The sequence below is a fragment of the Phodopus roborovskii genome, unplaced genomic scaffold (genome assembly GCF_943737965.1).
Source record: "Phodopus roborovskii unplaced genomic scaffold, PHOROB, whole genome shotgun sequence".
NCBI classification, from domain to species: Eukaryota; Metazoa; Chordata; class Mammalia; order Rodentia; family Cricetidae; genus Phodopus; species Phodopus roborovskii.
Window position 1 is genome coordinate 57463980 of NW_026126407.1, and position 14294 is coordinate 57478273.

Consider the following 14294-nt stretch of genomic DNA (forward strand, 5'->3'; position numbering starts at 1 on the left):
AGATAACAATGTTCCTAGACCATTTTCTTTCCTTGTCTGGTTCCTAATACCTCACACAGCAGCCATGCTCTAGAGGGGTGAGGCCTCCTACTTCTCTCCTATCACAAGCCCATTACAGAAACAGTTTAGAAAACAAAATTCATGGTACATCCTGTTAATGTGTTTCAATTTATGTCATAATTAATATAAACAATTAAGAACTTGGTAAACAATTATAAATGCCTTCTGTGGTGTCAATATTTCTGTTGTCTTCAATTAAAGAAATCTCTTAAGTCCAGATGCCTCTGCTTACTTGACTCGTGCTGTGAATGCCTGAAAGATCACTCAGAGTGGAGAACAAGTCAAAAGGACACTGCAGGCTGAGACAGACATTTTCTTTGATTAGTGTGTTGCATAATATACAGCATGATGTCTCAAGAATGCTGTAGGAACACTAGGGAACAGTGTCCCTGGTGTCAGGATCTATGTTTTCTTTGTGTGTACACATGCAAGTGTGAGGTGTCCATGCTAGTGGCATATATGTAAAGGCAGTTGCCCACTCCTAGGCTTGGTACAGCCACCATTTGGTCACTTACAACCTACACAAAGCCCACAACCATCATAAGGGTCCTTGCCTACTATGCCCTCAATTGTCTGCCCAGATCTAGGCCCACAATGAAAAACAAAGCTGCCCTGAACTCTCTATTGAGCATTTAGCTCTCCTTACTAAAGTATGATGCTTTTCCCAAGCCCCTCCTCCCCTTCTGCTAGGATCCTGTTCTCTGGGATATCACTTCCCTCTTTTCCTTACTGACCAGGCCTGGCGGGAGCCTGATTGTCCTCTGACTAATGAGCAGGCTCTTAGTTCTCAACAGGACCAGTTTCTGAGACCAGACACCTGTAGTTACCACACACTTCTTTCCCTATGAGCTCCCAGTACCCAGTGAACACTGGCCAGACTGACACGGCACATGAAGGAAGGTGCTGGGTAGATGATGCTTGTCTCAGGAATGCACAATATTAAGAGGGGCCACCCTGCCCATATAGACTCCACCTACTATACAGCACCCTAGGAATCCTGTGAAGAGTCACAGGTGAAACTGATTTTTAAAAAGGCCTGCCAGCAGATGCTAGAAACAGAAGATGTGGGGAGATGCTCATCTGAGAACAAAAGCAAAGCCTCCCTCTGGTGCCAAATTCAACCTCAGCCCTCTGGAGTGAGGGTCTAGACCCACCTCTCTTCATGCCCAAGTCAAGGAAGACAATATCCCAAAAGTAAAAAGTCACAGCCATAGCTACCTTTCCTGCACACCTAGATGGCTTTTAATCTAGATGGCACAGAGGCCTGGGCATGGAAAAGAGACTTTTGGACCATAAAACATTCATGCAGTGCACATTTTCTAAAGAAATGAAGTCTTAAGACTAGTTCAGTGGAAGGAACAGAACTACTTCATTGCTCTCTCCTTTCTTCTTTTAAAGCCAGACTGTGGCATCAGTCAGAAGGTTCCCAGTGGGGATAACAACTTGGACCAAATGCTGAAGAACATCAGAGTGAGTCTTGGCTGGTGAAAAGTTCTGCCCCAGACTCCAGAGCACTATGTCTGCCTGGCCTGATCTCTGCTACACTGGCTGTCAGATTCTGGTTTGAGCCAATTAAGGGATTCTTGAGGGAAAGAAAAAAAATAAAAACCTAATAAATCCAATTTAGCAATCCTAGGCTCTCTCCTGCTGATTGTTATTGTTCCTCTAAGTGCTTCCAAATGATCCATGTATAAAATAAACTCACGCCTAGAAAGAATGGATGTTCCAGAAAGGAGAGAGGGTGGGAAGACTCCTGCAGCACCTGTCTCTGGAAATCTGTCTATCCATGCAACAAGAACCATCTAGAGAAAAAGGTACACAGCACCACTGCAGCTTCACCTGGCCACCGTGTTACTGACCCCAGGATGGCCAAAGCTGGCAGCCCCATGACAGTGGCACTTCCTAGGCCTTATCAGTTTGCTTGTGATCCTAATACCTTGTAAACAGGAACATTAGTGCAGTCACCTGGTCTATATCTGGGGAAGCAATTTCCCTTCCCTCCTAGTCACCCCTCACGAGATCAACAAATAACGATGGTCGGAGAATGTGGGAGAAATCCCTAACCCAGGCACAAACCACTGAGCCACAGCTACTATACCTGAAAGCCACTCTGAACTTGGAAGAAGAGCTATGAGAGGATCACCAGGACTCCTACCTCATCCAGGAGAGGATGCCTCTCAGCTAAGGGATCAAAAGGTATGAATAGGAAGAGTGCTGGTCCTTTCTTCAGCTCATTGTTCAACAGCAGACTCTTGCCTCCATGGGGCTGTAGCCATCGGAACAGGGTCTCCTGGTTTTCTGAGGCCCACTTATAGATGTTCTCAGCTGTGAAGTTCATTACTTCCCTGGGGAAGACCTGCCAAGGACAAATTCAAAAGAATAAAACAGGTGAGTAAGACACAGCAGAGCCAAAGTGCCAGCACTGTCCTCCAGAGGCCTGGTCAAGCTGCACTGTGAGGGAGAAAAAAGCACCCAGAAAAGGCACCACTGCTGGCTGTAAAGCCAACACTCAGCCCACCACTCCACACAGTCTCACGAGTGTCCTCAACAAGTGGGGAGAAAGTCACCATGGGAGCAGGATGTCGCTTTCACATCACTGGGTTTGCCTTTTGCTGAGATAGACTCACCTATCCACAAGTACTCTCCCTGCCTTTAGGTAGCTGTAATGACCTCTAGTCCCCCAGTCTAAGGAGAGTTACAGAGCACCACGAGGTACTTATAAAAGAATCTAGTCCTACCGTCCTTGGTGACGGGATGTTAGAGCTTAACCTTAGCTTATCAAGTCCTGTCCTAGAGGTCAGAATGGAGTTTCCACTACGCAGAGGCTACACAGGCTTTGGTGATGGTCACACCAGTAACTGGGTAAATTAGTGAGTAACCTAAGCTTACGCAAGGCCCAGGTCACACTTTGTGTGTAGTGGTATTATTGCTTTGTTCTTCTGTAATATGAAAGTACTTTTGAAAGTCCAATGACAATAAACCAGAGCTTCAAGTAATTTCCAGAGTGAAAGGTCTCACAAGATGAAGCATGTGGTGACCACCAGAATGGAGACTGGAATGCGACCACATGATGACCGTGCCACTACCTCTGCTTTTTAAGATACTTCACTTGATAAAAGGCATCAGCTGATAAACAAATGAAAGCACCCAACTGAGGCAGCAAGCCTGGACAGTTTCAGAATGACTTCACAGTTCTCCTTTTCTCCATTTACTCTTCCTTGAAGCCCTGTGCTATAAATATATACAGGCAAAAACAATGGTGTAAGAAAATGAGAGCTAGCAAAGCAGATGAGGTGAAAAGCTATATGGGCACAAGGAAAGTGAGCAGGCAGTGGGAGAGGCAACCACAGCGGTGATGCTCAGAGTACGACAATGAGGGTTTAAAACACATCATGAACACTTCCATTTGGAAAACACAAAAATACATTTAGGAATATAAATAGCAAGAAGAAAAGCACAATATCTGAGATATGAGAGTTAGGCAGATGCTAAAATGACTGGCAAACAAGGGACACTCTGTGGTGGGGGCTCAATAGCATTTGGAAAGATCCATGACCCTGAGCTAAGGGCAGAAATCGTCATTGGATCTCAAAGCCAATGATCCTGTTGAAAGCCAGCAATCTTGTCAACAATGAAAACACCTCAGAGGGCCAGCAAGAAGGCTCAATGGATAAAGGCACTCCTATGACATATATGATGAAAGGAGAAAATCAACTTCTGCAAATTGTCCTTGGACCTCCGTGTGTGTGTGTGTGTGTGTGTGTGTGTGTGTGTGTGTGTGTCTGTGTGTGTCTGTGTGTGTGTGTCTCTGTGTGTAACAAAATTAATAATATGACTAAATATAAAATACTTCAGAAAACCTGTCAGCAATGACTGTGGAAGTTGCAAGGACACAGATGTGAAGCTTAAGGCTCAGAAGTAGGTAAGTGGCAGCAATCCCAGCAAAGTAGCAAATAAAATCAGGGAACAAAGGAGAAATGAGAACTTAGAATCTCTGAGGTGAGAAGCTACCCACTTCTCCCTATCTCTTGACAAGAACTTGGACACTCCACTGTTACTGTAGGAGAAAAGCCCCCTCACATCCCTGCTCTTCATATAAGAACAAATGAACAACACTGCCCAGTGGAAGCTAATCTCAGAGAATGTGGGCCTAGAGTAAGAAATCACCAACTGAGTAACCACAGTTTCACTCAGGAAGGGCAACTAACAAAGCTGTATCACAATTTAAGTACTAAGCAAACACGGTCTAAATAGCACATTTAAGACCCTCTAATGCACAGATTCTTACCAGGGGCTGGGCTCTAGGGTGGGCTTATAGGAATTCTCAATTTGCACATAAAATCACTTGCTCTTTCCTAGGGAGAGGTCCATACATTTCATCCAGTTCTCATTGAGTCTGTGACCTACAATAAGGTTAAGAACCACTGCACTAATACAAATGTGATTTTAAAATACTTACAAGTGATGTGTTGAAATGTCTATGTAAATACACACTTCCAGAGTGTACTAAGGATACCAGTTTCGCAAGATGTTTATTTGTGATAACCCCAAATCGTACTGTTCCTAGGTAATCTGAAACAGAAAATTTTCCTTTATTAAAGAGGAGGCCTAGGCCTTAAAACAATCACAAACCCATTGATCCAGTCCTAAAGTGCCTGTCCCCTCAGGCAAGGTTGTTGCTAACCTGGCCTGGCCCCAGGAGGACCAGCTGTAGGAGTTGGACTCATCACTCTAGTCACTTAGGCTGAGGAGACTACAGCCACTTGCAACAAACTGGCCTGTCTGCTTTGCCACCCTGTTCCCCTTGCTCAGACAAGCCTACCTCTGAAGGTACAAGGTACAAGCTGGTGTCTTTGGACATGGCCAGCTCCTTCTTATCAATCATCTTGTTCTCCCCTTCCCTGACTAACCACCTAATAGCAAGTACCCAAGAGACAGACGCTCTGGGGAGATGTTGGGACTCTATCCTATCTTGATGGCACTTTAAGTACCTATATTATTGTCTTATTTATTTAGATTTTTCTTCATCCAAATTCCTCCTAAGAATTCATGCTCTTATTTATTGCTGGTACCCTAGCAATAAATGACTCTGAACTTCTGATCTTTCCAGTACTGGAATTATAGAGATGTGTTACCACAAGCAGTTTATGGGGTGCTAGGGATCAAACCCAGGGTTTTATCCATGCTAGGCAAGCATTCTACCAACTGAGTGGCACTGCATGACACTAAATATATGTGAAATAAATGAACCTAGCATATACAAAGAACTCACACAAACTGACATATAAAAATGATTAAAATGGTCACACCACAGAAAAGAAATGGAACTGGCTAATTCCTACATTGAAAAATGATCAATCTCACTTGGAGTAAAACAAAACAATTCCACTTTTGCCAAACTACCTAAAATTTAGGCTTAGGAAATAGAGAGTATCAATGGCCAGCAGAGCAATGGTAGCTCTGATAACAATGCCAGCAGAGAAGGTAAAATCTAGGACTTGAGGGAGAAGTTACTGGACTGTTAGGACCAAGAAGGGATACCAGTAGCAATCTCATGTGTGTCCTAGGAGTCACATTCAGGGACACTAGCTAGCAGACACCATTCAGCTGGAAGGGATGAGGAGGCAGAACTATCATAAAGTACAGAAACATCTCCAAGACAGCAGCAGAACTGCTGTCTAAAGAAAACAAAACAAAAAGCTCTTAGTTGGAAAACAGTATTCTTTTCTTATGGGCACATGGGAGTAAATGTGTATAAAGAACACAATAGCCCAGACACTCTGAAGACTGAAGCAAGAGGAATGCTTGAGCCTAGGAAGAGCTTAAGACCAAGCTGGGCAGAATATGGAGACCCATCTCTAAGGAAAGTAAAACTGGTTTGGTGTTGGGACACAAAGAGAGTTATATCCTCATCTATGATGCTTCTGTTACTAAAAATAAACAAATAACTAAATTTAAATGTACTGTGTGTAGACCTGCCACATCACCAGTACAGAGGTTAAAGGACCACCTTTGGTATAGGTTCTGGGATAGAACTCAGGCTGTCAGGTTGGTAGCAAGAGCACTTACCTGTTTAGTCTTCGCTATTTTTCAAGGAACATGCAATGTGGTGTTTGAAAATTCTAAAATATAGGGGTGAGTAAGACAGTAGAGGGAAGAGTGTGTCCTTTCCCTGCCTTATTACAGATGTTACATAAGATCTTAAACTTTGAATGCTACCAACTCATAACCAAGGAGACAAAGTATAAAAGTATGAAGGCATCAACACACAAAAGTGTCATCCTCAACCAGGTGTGGTGGCACATATCTTTAGTTCCAGCACTTGGAGGCAGAGATAAGTGAATCTCTGTGTGTCTGAGGCCAGGCTGGTCTACAGAGCGAATTCCAGGACAGCTAGAGATCCCGTCTCAAAAATAACAAAGAAAGTGTTCTTCAATCCTGTACCCTTCCTTCCAGCATTGCCAGGTGAGGAGCAGCTGAGAATAGTGGGAATGCCTTTTCTACCATGGTAAACAATTCTAAACACAAACCTGACAAGTTTAAAGTGACACAAGAGAAATACAGGAAGAATAAACCAAAAAGTAAAAAGAGTAGTTTGTAAGGAGGCCTGCATATCCCTGAGCAGGGCTGTCTGCACTTGACTCAGAGGCACAGTTATGTTTCACATAATCCAAAAACTAAATCAAGGGAAATGGAGAGAACCTACTGTAGACTGCTGGTTCTAGCAAATAAACTTAACTGCAAATGATTAATACCATAGTGAGGAGTGAAGGAGAAAGAGCCCACCTCAGTTACTAAAAGACATAAAAGTAAGAGCAAAGAGAAATGAACCAAGTCCATAAACATCATTAAGAAATATGTTTCCCACCTAGATACCCCTCAATCAAAGAATGGATAAAGAAAATGTGGTACATTTACACAATGGAGTATTACTCAGTAGTGAGAAGCAATATCTTTAAATTTGCAAGCCAATGGACAGAACTAGGGGGAAAAAAAAACCATACTGGGTAAGGTAACCCAGACCCAGAAAGACAAATATAGTATGTACTCACTCGTAAGTTAATACCAGACATAAAGCAAAGCCTACAATCCAAAACCCCAGAGAAGCTAGATCCCTCTTCCAGAAACAGATGGAAGCAGATGCAAAGTTATATAACTAACCATTGCACAGACCTCCTGGAGTATAATCAAAGTGAGGGAGGAGCAATAATATGAACAAAGGAGTCAAGACCATGATGGGAAAACAATAGAATCAGCTAACCAGAGCTAGTGAAAGATCACTGACTTTGCACTGTCAACTGTGGAACCAGCATAGGAATGAACTAGGCCCCCTGAATACAGGCTTGGACAGCATATGAAGCCCCTGGCAGTGGGTCCAAGATCTAACTATAGTGTATAAACTGACTTAGTGGAGCCCATTCTCTATGGAGAGACACCTTGCTCAGCTAGACATGGAAAGGGGGGGTGCCTTGGTCCTGCCTCAAGGAGGAGATGGGACAGACTTAGCTGATATCCTAGGGCCTTACCCTCTCTGAGGAGCAGATGGGAGGTGGGATGGGAGGAAGGGGAGAACGGGAGGAAAGGGGGGAAGAGGGAACTGGGATTGGAAGGTAAAAGGAAGGAAGGAAGGAAGGAAGGAAGGAAGGAAGGAAGGAAGGAAAGAAGATGTTTTCCATAAGGCTATAAACTAGCAATTCTGAAACTACTACTAATATTTCTTTGTATGTAAATATACTATCACCTTGGACACCAGGATATTTACTAGTAGGGTAAGAAGTTGTAGGAGGGGAGACTAAAGTGTGCTATACTGGAATCAGAGAACACTGTATAAGTTGGCTTTTAATTTACACATTATGTATGCAACATAAAAATGTGGATGCTTTAGCATCACAAGGGCATAAACACACGTGCTTCCTATTCTATCTGCTAGATCTTGAAGTGAGGTCTCCCTGATACTGTCAAAGAGTACACCCAGCACTCAGATCTTCATCTCCAAGTATCAATCTACACTGAAAGGCACCAGGCTCTTACAGAAGAAGCTGATAGATAGAAGGGGAAAGAAATGTGTGTTACAGTCCTAGGGATGGACCTTGGGCCTTCCACATGCTAACAAACACTCTATCATTGAGCCATTCCCAAAGTCCCTTTAAAAATTTAAATTGTAAACATATTAAGTTCAGATAATGAAAATATCAGGGGGAAAAAAGCAGCACTTAAGATAAAGTATGATGAACTGCCAGTGCCTAAATGACACTGCACATAGAAAGGAAAATGCTGAATCCTGTCGAACAGCTGTAGTTAGAACAAGAAAATTAGCCAATAAGGACACTGATTTGGTAGACTGTCAAAGTGACCAGCATGATACGCAGCAACAGAAGAATCAAAAGTGACAGCGTGACCCAGAAGCTGAATGGGCCCATTCAAAGGCCAGTTTGCATCAGTATCAATGGACAGGTTGCCTGAACAAAGCAGAGCCTAACAATTCCAACATATTGCAATTCTAAAACTTTACTTTTTACACATACAGACGTTTATAAAAATCATACTGGTGGTATTTTACAGGAAGAAGTATATCAAGTTTGCAATTAATACTTATATCAACATAAGAAGTTTAAAGCAAGCACCAGAATGGTCTACAACAGTAGTCTCTGTCACTTGTAACCCCTCCTTCAGAAAGAGACATCAAACTCTTAACTACAAACTTAGCTTATACAATTTAACTGTCTCAGAGGCCTACAGTGTTTGGTATGCTGGGAGTACTATACCCAAGGATCCCCCCCCCCCCCCCCCCCCAAAAAAAAAAAACAAGCCAGAAATGAGCAAGGCAGAACTCTTAGACCTCCAGGAGACTTCTGTGTGAGCTAATCCCTAGGGATCTGAACAAAAAAGGAATACTGACTGGGTCAAGAGACATAGCATACAGACACCTAAAGATAAGTATGTCATGGTCTACTTCATAATAAGTATCACCAGATTAAGCTACATGGCATTTAGTCAGTATGACTAAGACATAATTTACCTCTAGGGAAATTTCTCTTCTGGGTAAATTTTTCTTATTTATATTGGAAAACAGTAACATTCCAATAGGCAAATCAGTGTGGCCTAGAAACAACCCTTATTTTATTCTCATTAGCTTCTAATTTCTCTCCCTGCCCCCCCCCCAGAATTTTTGATGAATTGGGAAAAGGAGAATAAGAGGATTGTGTTAAAAGAGGGTGACAACTCTTTCAATGTAGCTGGTGACTCCCTCCCCAGCGTACTTATGATGATGACCTCAGACTCCAATGACAAACATGTCTACTAAATGAAAGTCCTTCACAGAAATGGACACACATTTGCTACACAAATGCTTATTTCCTATGCATAAACTATTGCCAGTCCTCCCATGTTCCCCTAGAAATGTAACTTTGAGGTTTGTGTATGTTTCATGAGTCTTCACATAAAACTAAAGCAACTGTACAGGAAGACATCTGACACTTGGGCACCACAGATATGTTCCAGTGCTTGCTAAGATACTGCTCAAGTAAACAGGGAACATCCTTTCTTGGGAGCTGGACAAGAGGGAAGAGCAATGTATCCAAATCAGATACAGACTATACACTACAGAGCTAAATGGGCATTGTCACATATCTTCATGGCAGTAAAATATACATACACCTGCACAGCAGCAGTCCTGCTTTTTAAATCCCAAAGCACAGTGTTAAATGCTCAAACACTTCCTTTTAAATGTTGCCCTTTCCACCCTCAGAGAAGGAAGAGTCTTCCAGGCTGAACATCTGCCTACAAGCCCACCTCCATCTATTTTAGGATGTACTATGTGCTAGCTTAGTCAGCTATGTGAGGTGTTTCTTTCCCTCAAGACAAGCCTTTATAAATGTGAAGACTATCCTTACCTCACAGGCTTATGATTACTGATATTTCTTTTTCTTTCTTTTTGGTTTTTCAAGATGGGTTTCTCTGTGTAGCCCTGGCTATCCTGGAACTCACTCTATAGACCAGTCTGGCCTCTAACTCATAGAGATCCATCTGTCTCTGCCTCCCTAGTACTGAGATTAAAGGCTTGTACCACCGCCTGGCAGATCATGGAATTTTCAAAAGGAAAAATTCCTTTATACTTCCAATGAGAAACTGAATATCAGTGAGAAGGGAGTGCCTGGGCCATGAATGATTTTCACTAGAGTGACTTGTTCTCTGTGCACAGCGTTCCTTGTTAGAAAGCTATTACTAAAGTCCAAGAGAAAATTAAGATAAAGGCTGTCTATGAATACAATAGGAGTTCCAAGAAGGGAGCAGGACTGGAAGGGTGAGCTCTTCACCATGGATCTGGGCTCCTAGCTCAGCTTCCATATTTACAGTTGTATTCTAACAAATTACCAGATATTTAATGATGTTGGGACTATAAGGGTAAGGTATTTAAAATGAGCTGAACTAGACTACAATCAACCTTGTGTGTCAGCAGAACATGTTCCTTTCATAGGCTCTAAAGTATAGGTTCTCAACCTGTGGGTCATGGCCCCTTAGGAGTTGGATGACTTTTCACAGAGGTTACCTAAGACTATTGGAAAATACAGATATTTACATTGCAACTCATAATAGTATCAAAATTACAGTTATGAAATAACAATGGAAATAATTATATGGTTGGGGGTCACCACAACATAAGGAACTGAATTAAAAGGCCACAGCATTAGGAAGGTTAAGAACCACTGCTCTAGAGGGAATCCTTCTAGCTCCTGGCAGCTATCCACACTGCTTGGCTGCAGCCCCTTCACCAGCCGTCAAGCTAGTGACGGCCAGTCAACTACTTCTCATAACACACTAATACTGACTACTGTTCTGCATTTCAATCAATACTTAAGATTGATTACATCATCAGAATACACTACCCAGATACCAGGATAACATCCCATCTCAAGATCACCTGATTAGCAATGTCATTTCACTTGCTCTTCATCATGTGACATCAACAATCAGCAGTCCTAAAGTAGACTTTAGACATTAACCACTCCCTCAGAACTTCAGCTTCCAAATGTTTTAAACTGAGTTAAGAACAGTTTGTATCTCAAAAGCTGGTAGTAAAGAATGCATCACTCAGGGAAAGCCTGGTCCAAAGTAATGTTCAAAAATCAGCTTACCATATTCGGTTCTGTTAACAGTGTCTCATGTACAGACCCAAACTGGAGCGGATCTTATACAAATGTACAACCGTAAGCCTCTGATTTTATTCTGTGAACCCTTAGATTTCTTTCAAATTTTCAATGCTTTTGGTTCTTTGTTTAGGAGCGTATTTCAACTTCTAAATATTGGAAAGGAAAAAAAATACAAACATGAAGAAAGAACAACAAACATACCCCAAAAATAAGACAAAAGACCACCACAAAACAACTAGAAAGTGAAAATAGGGTCATTTTCTAAGCCCACAAGCTCAAGAATGGAAATAGCTACATTCAATTTAATTCAGATCCTCCTTGAGCTGAGGTGACAATGCCCCAGAGAGTCTGGCTTTCCCCCAGCAGAGTCCTGCTGAGCCTTTTGTCCTGCAGGAAAACAGAGGCTTACCAGACAAACCTGTGCCCCTCACTATAGAGATGCATACCTATTCCACATGAGTTGGTACTGAGTACAAAGAATATACGGTTCCATGAAAGTTCATCTGTAGCCCACAAAGAACTATTAAGCCCAAAGTCTCAAGAATCAGACCTATTACCAAGAAACGTACATAATACAACCTCCAATTTGGCCTGGCTAGGCAGGCCTTTATATTCCAAAACTTTCAAAAAAAGAAAAAGGGAAAAAAATGTAGTGGAGGGTAGAGGTTTCCTTACCTGCCTGTGATTATTGTTTGTTTGCTTGTTTGCTTGTTTCGTTTTGTTTCAAGACAGGGTTTCTCTGTATAGCCCTGGCTGTCCTGGAACTTGCTCTGTAGACCAGATCAAGAGATCTGGCTGCTTCTGCAGAAGTGTACCATCACTGCCTGGATTCTGCACAAGTGTTTTTTCCTTGTTTTGTGACAGGGTCTCCTGGCCTAGTGAGGTGGCTCAGCAGTAAAGAGCACTTGTTCCCTCTTCCAAAGGGCCAGGGTTCTGTTCCCAGCACCCACATTAGTTAGCTCACAACTAACCCTACACATACAGTTTCAAGGGACCCTACACATACTTCTGGCCTCTGTGAGTACCAGGCACATTTGTATACATAAAATAAAAAAGAAACTGTCTTATATAGTCCAGGCTAGCCTCAAGCTAGCTAAGGATGACCTTGAACTCCTGCCCACACTTCCAAAGTGCTGAGATTACACGAGTGCACCATTACACAAGGTTTCTACAGTGCTAAGGATTGAAGCCAAAGCTTTGTGCATGTGAAACAAGCTTTCTGCCAACTGAACTCTATCTTAGCCCCCTCTAAAAGTAATCAAGAGAAGCTTTATTTACAAAGTAAGCACATGGAAATGTCTTTTTCCTGTGCAAAAACTCACTTTTACCAGCAAATCATGGTTCCCCACTACTCAGTTCTACCAGATACCACCAGATAGAGCAGAGTACCTGTACTGCAACCAGAAGATACTCCTCTGTTTCTTATTAAAAAAAAAAAAAAAAAAAAAAAAAAAAAACCCAAAAAAACAAAAAACTAGCCATTAAAACACTACAGCTGCCTGATCTCTCAGGATTTGGAGAAACTGGAGGAAAAAAAGAACAGTACAGTCGTGATATCTGGGAAAGAGATGAATCCCAAAACTCCTGAGGAGACCGACAACTAAAGTGTCCAGAGTTCCTTATATAAAATGGCATGGCATTTGCATATTACCTTTTCATCTACCTGTGCGCTTTGAATTCACTTCAGATAATACAGCTCTTATGCTATACTCTTTAAGGAATGGTCATTTAAAAATCTGTACACATGGGGCTGGAGAGATGGCCCAGGGGTTAAGAGCACTTGCTGCTCTTGCACAGGACCAGAGCTCAGTTCCCAGCACCCAAATAGGGAAGCTCACAGCTGCTTATAAGTACAATTCCAGGGGATTTGATACTCTCTTCTGGCTTCTGTGGATACCTGAACGAACACACACACACATACACACACACACACACACACACACTTTAAAAATCTGTATGTGTTCAACAAAGACACTTTTTTTTTTAAAGAGAAAAACGTATATTGCCTTAAACTCCTAGGCTCAGGCAATTCTCCTATCTCAGCTTATGAATAGACTATTCTTAATACTCAACTGAATCTGCAGATCAATAAAACTAATGCCACAAAGCAAGGTAACGGAAAAGGATGGAGACTATTGTCATTAATTAATAATTCAGTGTATCTTCAAGGTGACATATAGGAACCATGTAAATTTTAATTCGGTTCCTCAGGTTCTTGTGTGGGACAGTTAGAAACCAGGAGAGAAAGTAGGAAGGAACAGAAAAGGGTCTTCAGGGAGGCTATCACAGTGACTGCTGTACACTAAGATACATCTGAAGGACAGGCAGGAGAAACTGATGGGACAAGAGTCACAGGACTTTCAAACCTTTCTTCGTCTGAGGAGATAGCTTGGTCAGTAAAGTATCTCATGCACAAGCATGACAAGCTGAGTTCAGATCCCAAGCACCCACATAAAAAAGCCAACCATGGTTACATGTGTCTGTAATCCTAGGTGGTAGGTATAATGGATCCCTAGAGTTCACTGGCCAGCCAGTCTAGCCAATTGGTAAGTACCAGGTTGAGAGATAAACCCTATTTCAAAAGATAGAGAGCAATTGAGGAAGGTATGATACCAACTCCTAGCTTCCATAAGCAGATGTACACCCAGGTGGACACACATAAGGCCAGTCAAGTGACAGAATTCCTTCTGCAGACGGGGTCTTTCAAAAGCACAAACTGCTTATCTGGGCACTTCTAAGTAGGGATGCAGTTCCTGAAGAACTATAGACTTCAAGGCTACTGTTTATTTACACACAAATTAACCTAGACATATAAAACAGGCACCAGACCTCCATCTCCAACTTCCAAATTTCTACACAGATGAACTCAATCAAAGAAAAATTAATGATCTTATTCTAGAGTCAGACACTGTCAGCTTCCAGTTTGCTGCATCCCCTTTTGTCAATCAGATGAAAAGAAAAACCAAAATTTGCTGCAAGGGGTAAGGACTCTTGTCTAAGCATTTGTGAGGTTCATATGGGAGGTTCTCCCTGTATTTTATGCTAATCTGGACTACAGAGTGAGAAGAACTTAAAAAATAAATA

At 42.1% G+C, this 14294-nt stretch overlaps 1 protein-coding gene across 1 annotated transcript in view; it reads right to left on the reverse strand.

Moving 5' to 3' along the window:
* Nucleotides 1–14294, reverse strand: part of Txndc11 (thioredoxin domain containing 11) — a 62993-nt gene that overhangs the window by 15697 nt on the left and 33002 nt on the right. Inside the window, 2 exon segments of the mRNA XM_051181422.1 lie at nt 2216–2416; nt 4520–4632. Of these exon segments, the coding sequence (XP_051037379.1) occupies nt 2216–2416; nt 4520–4632 (314 nt within the window).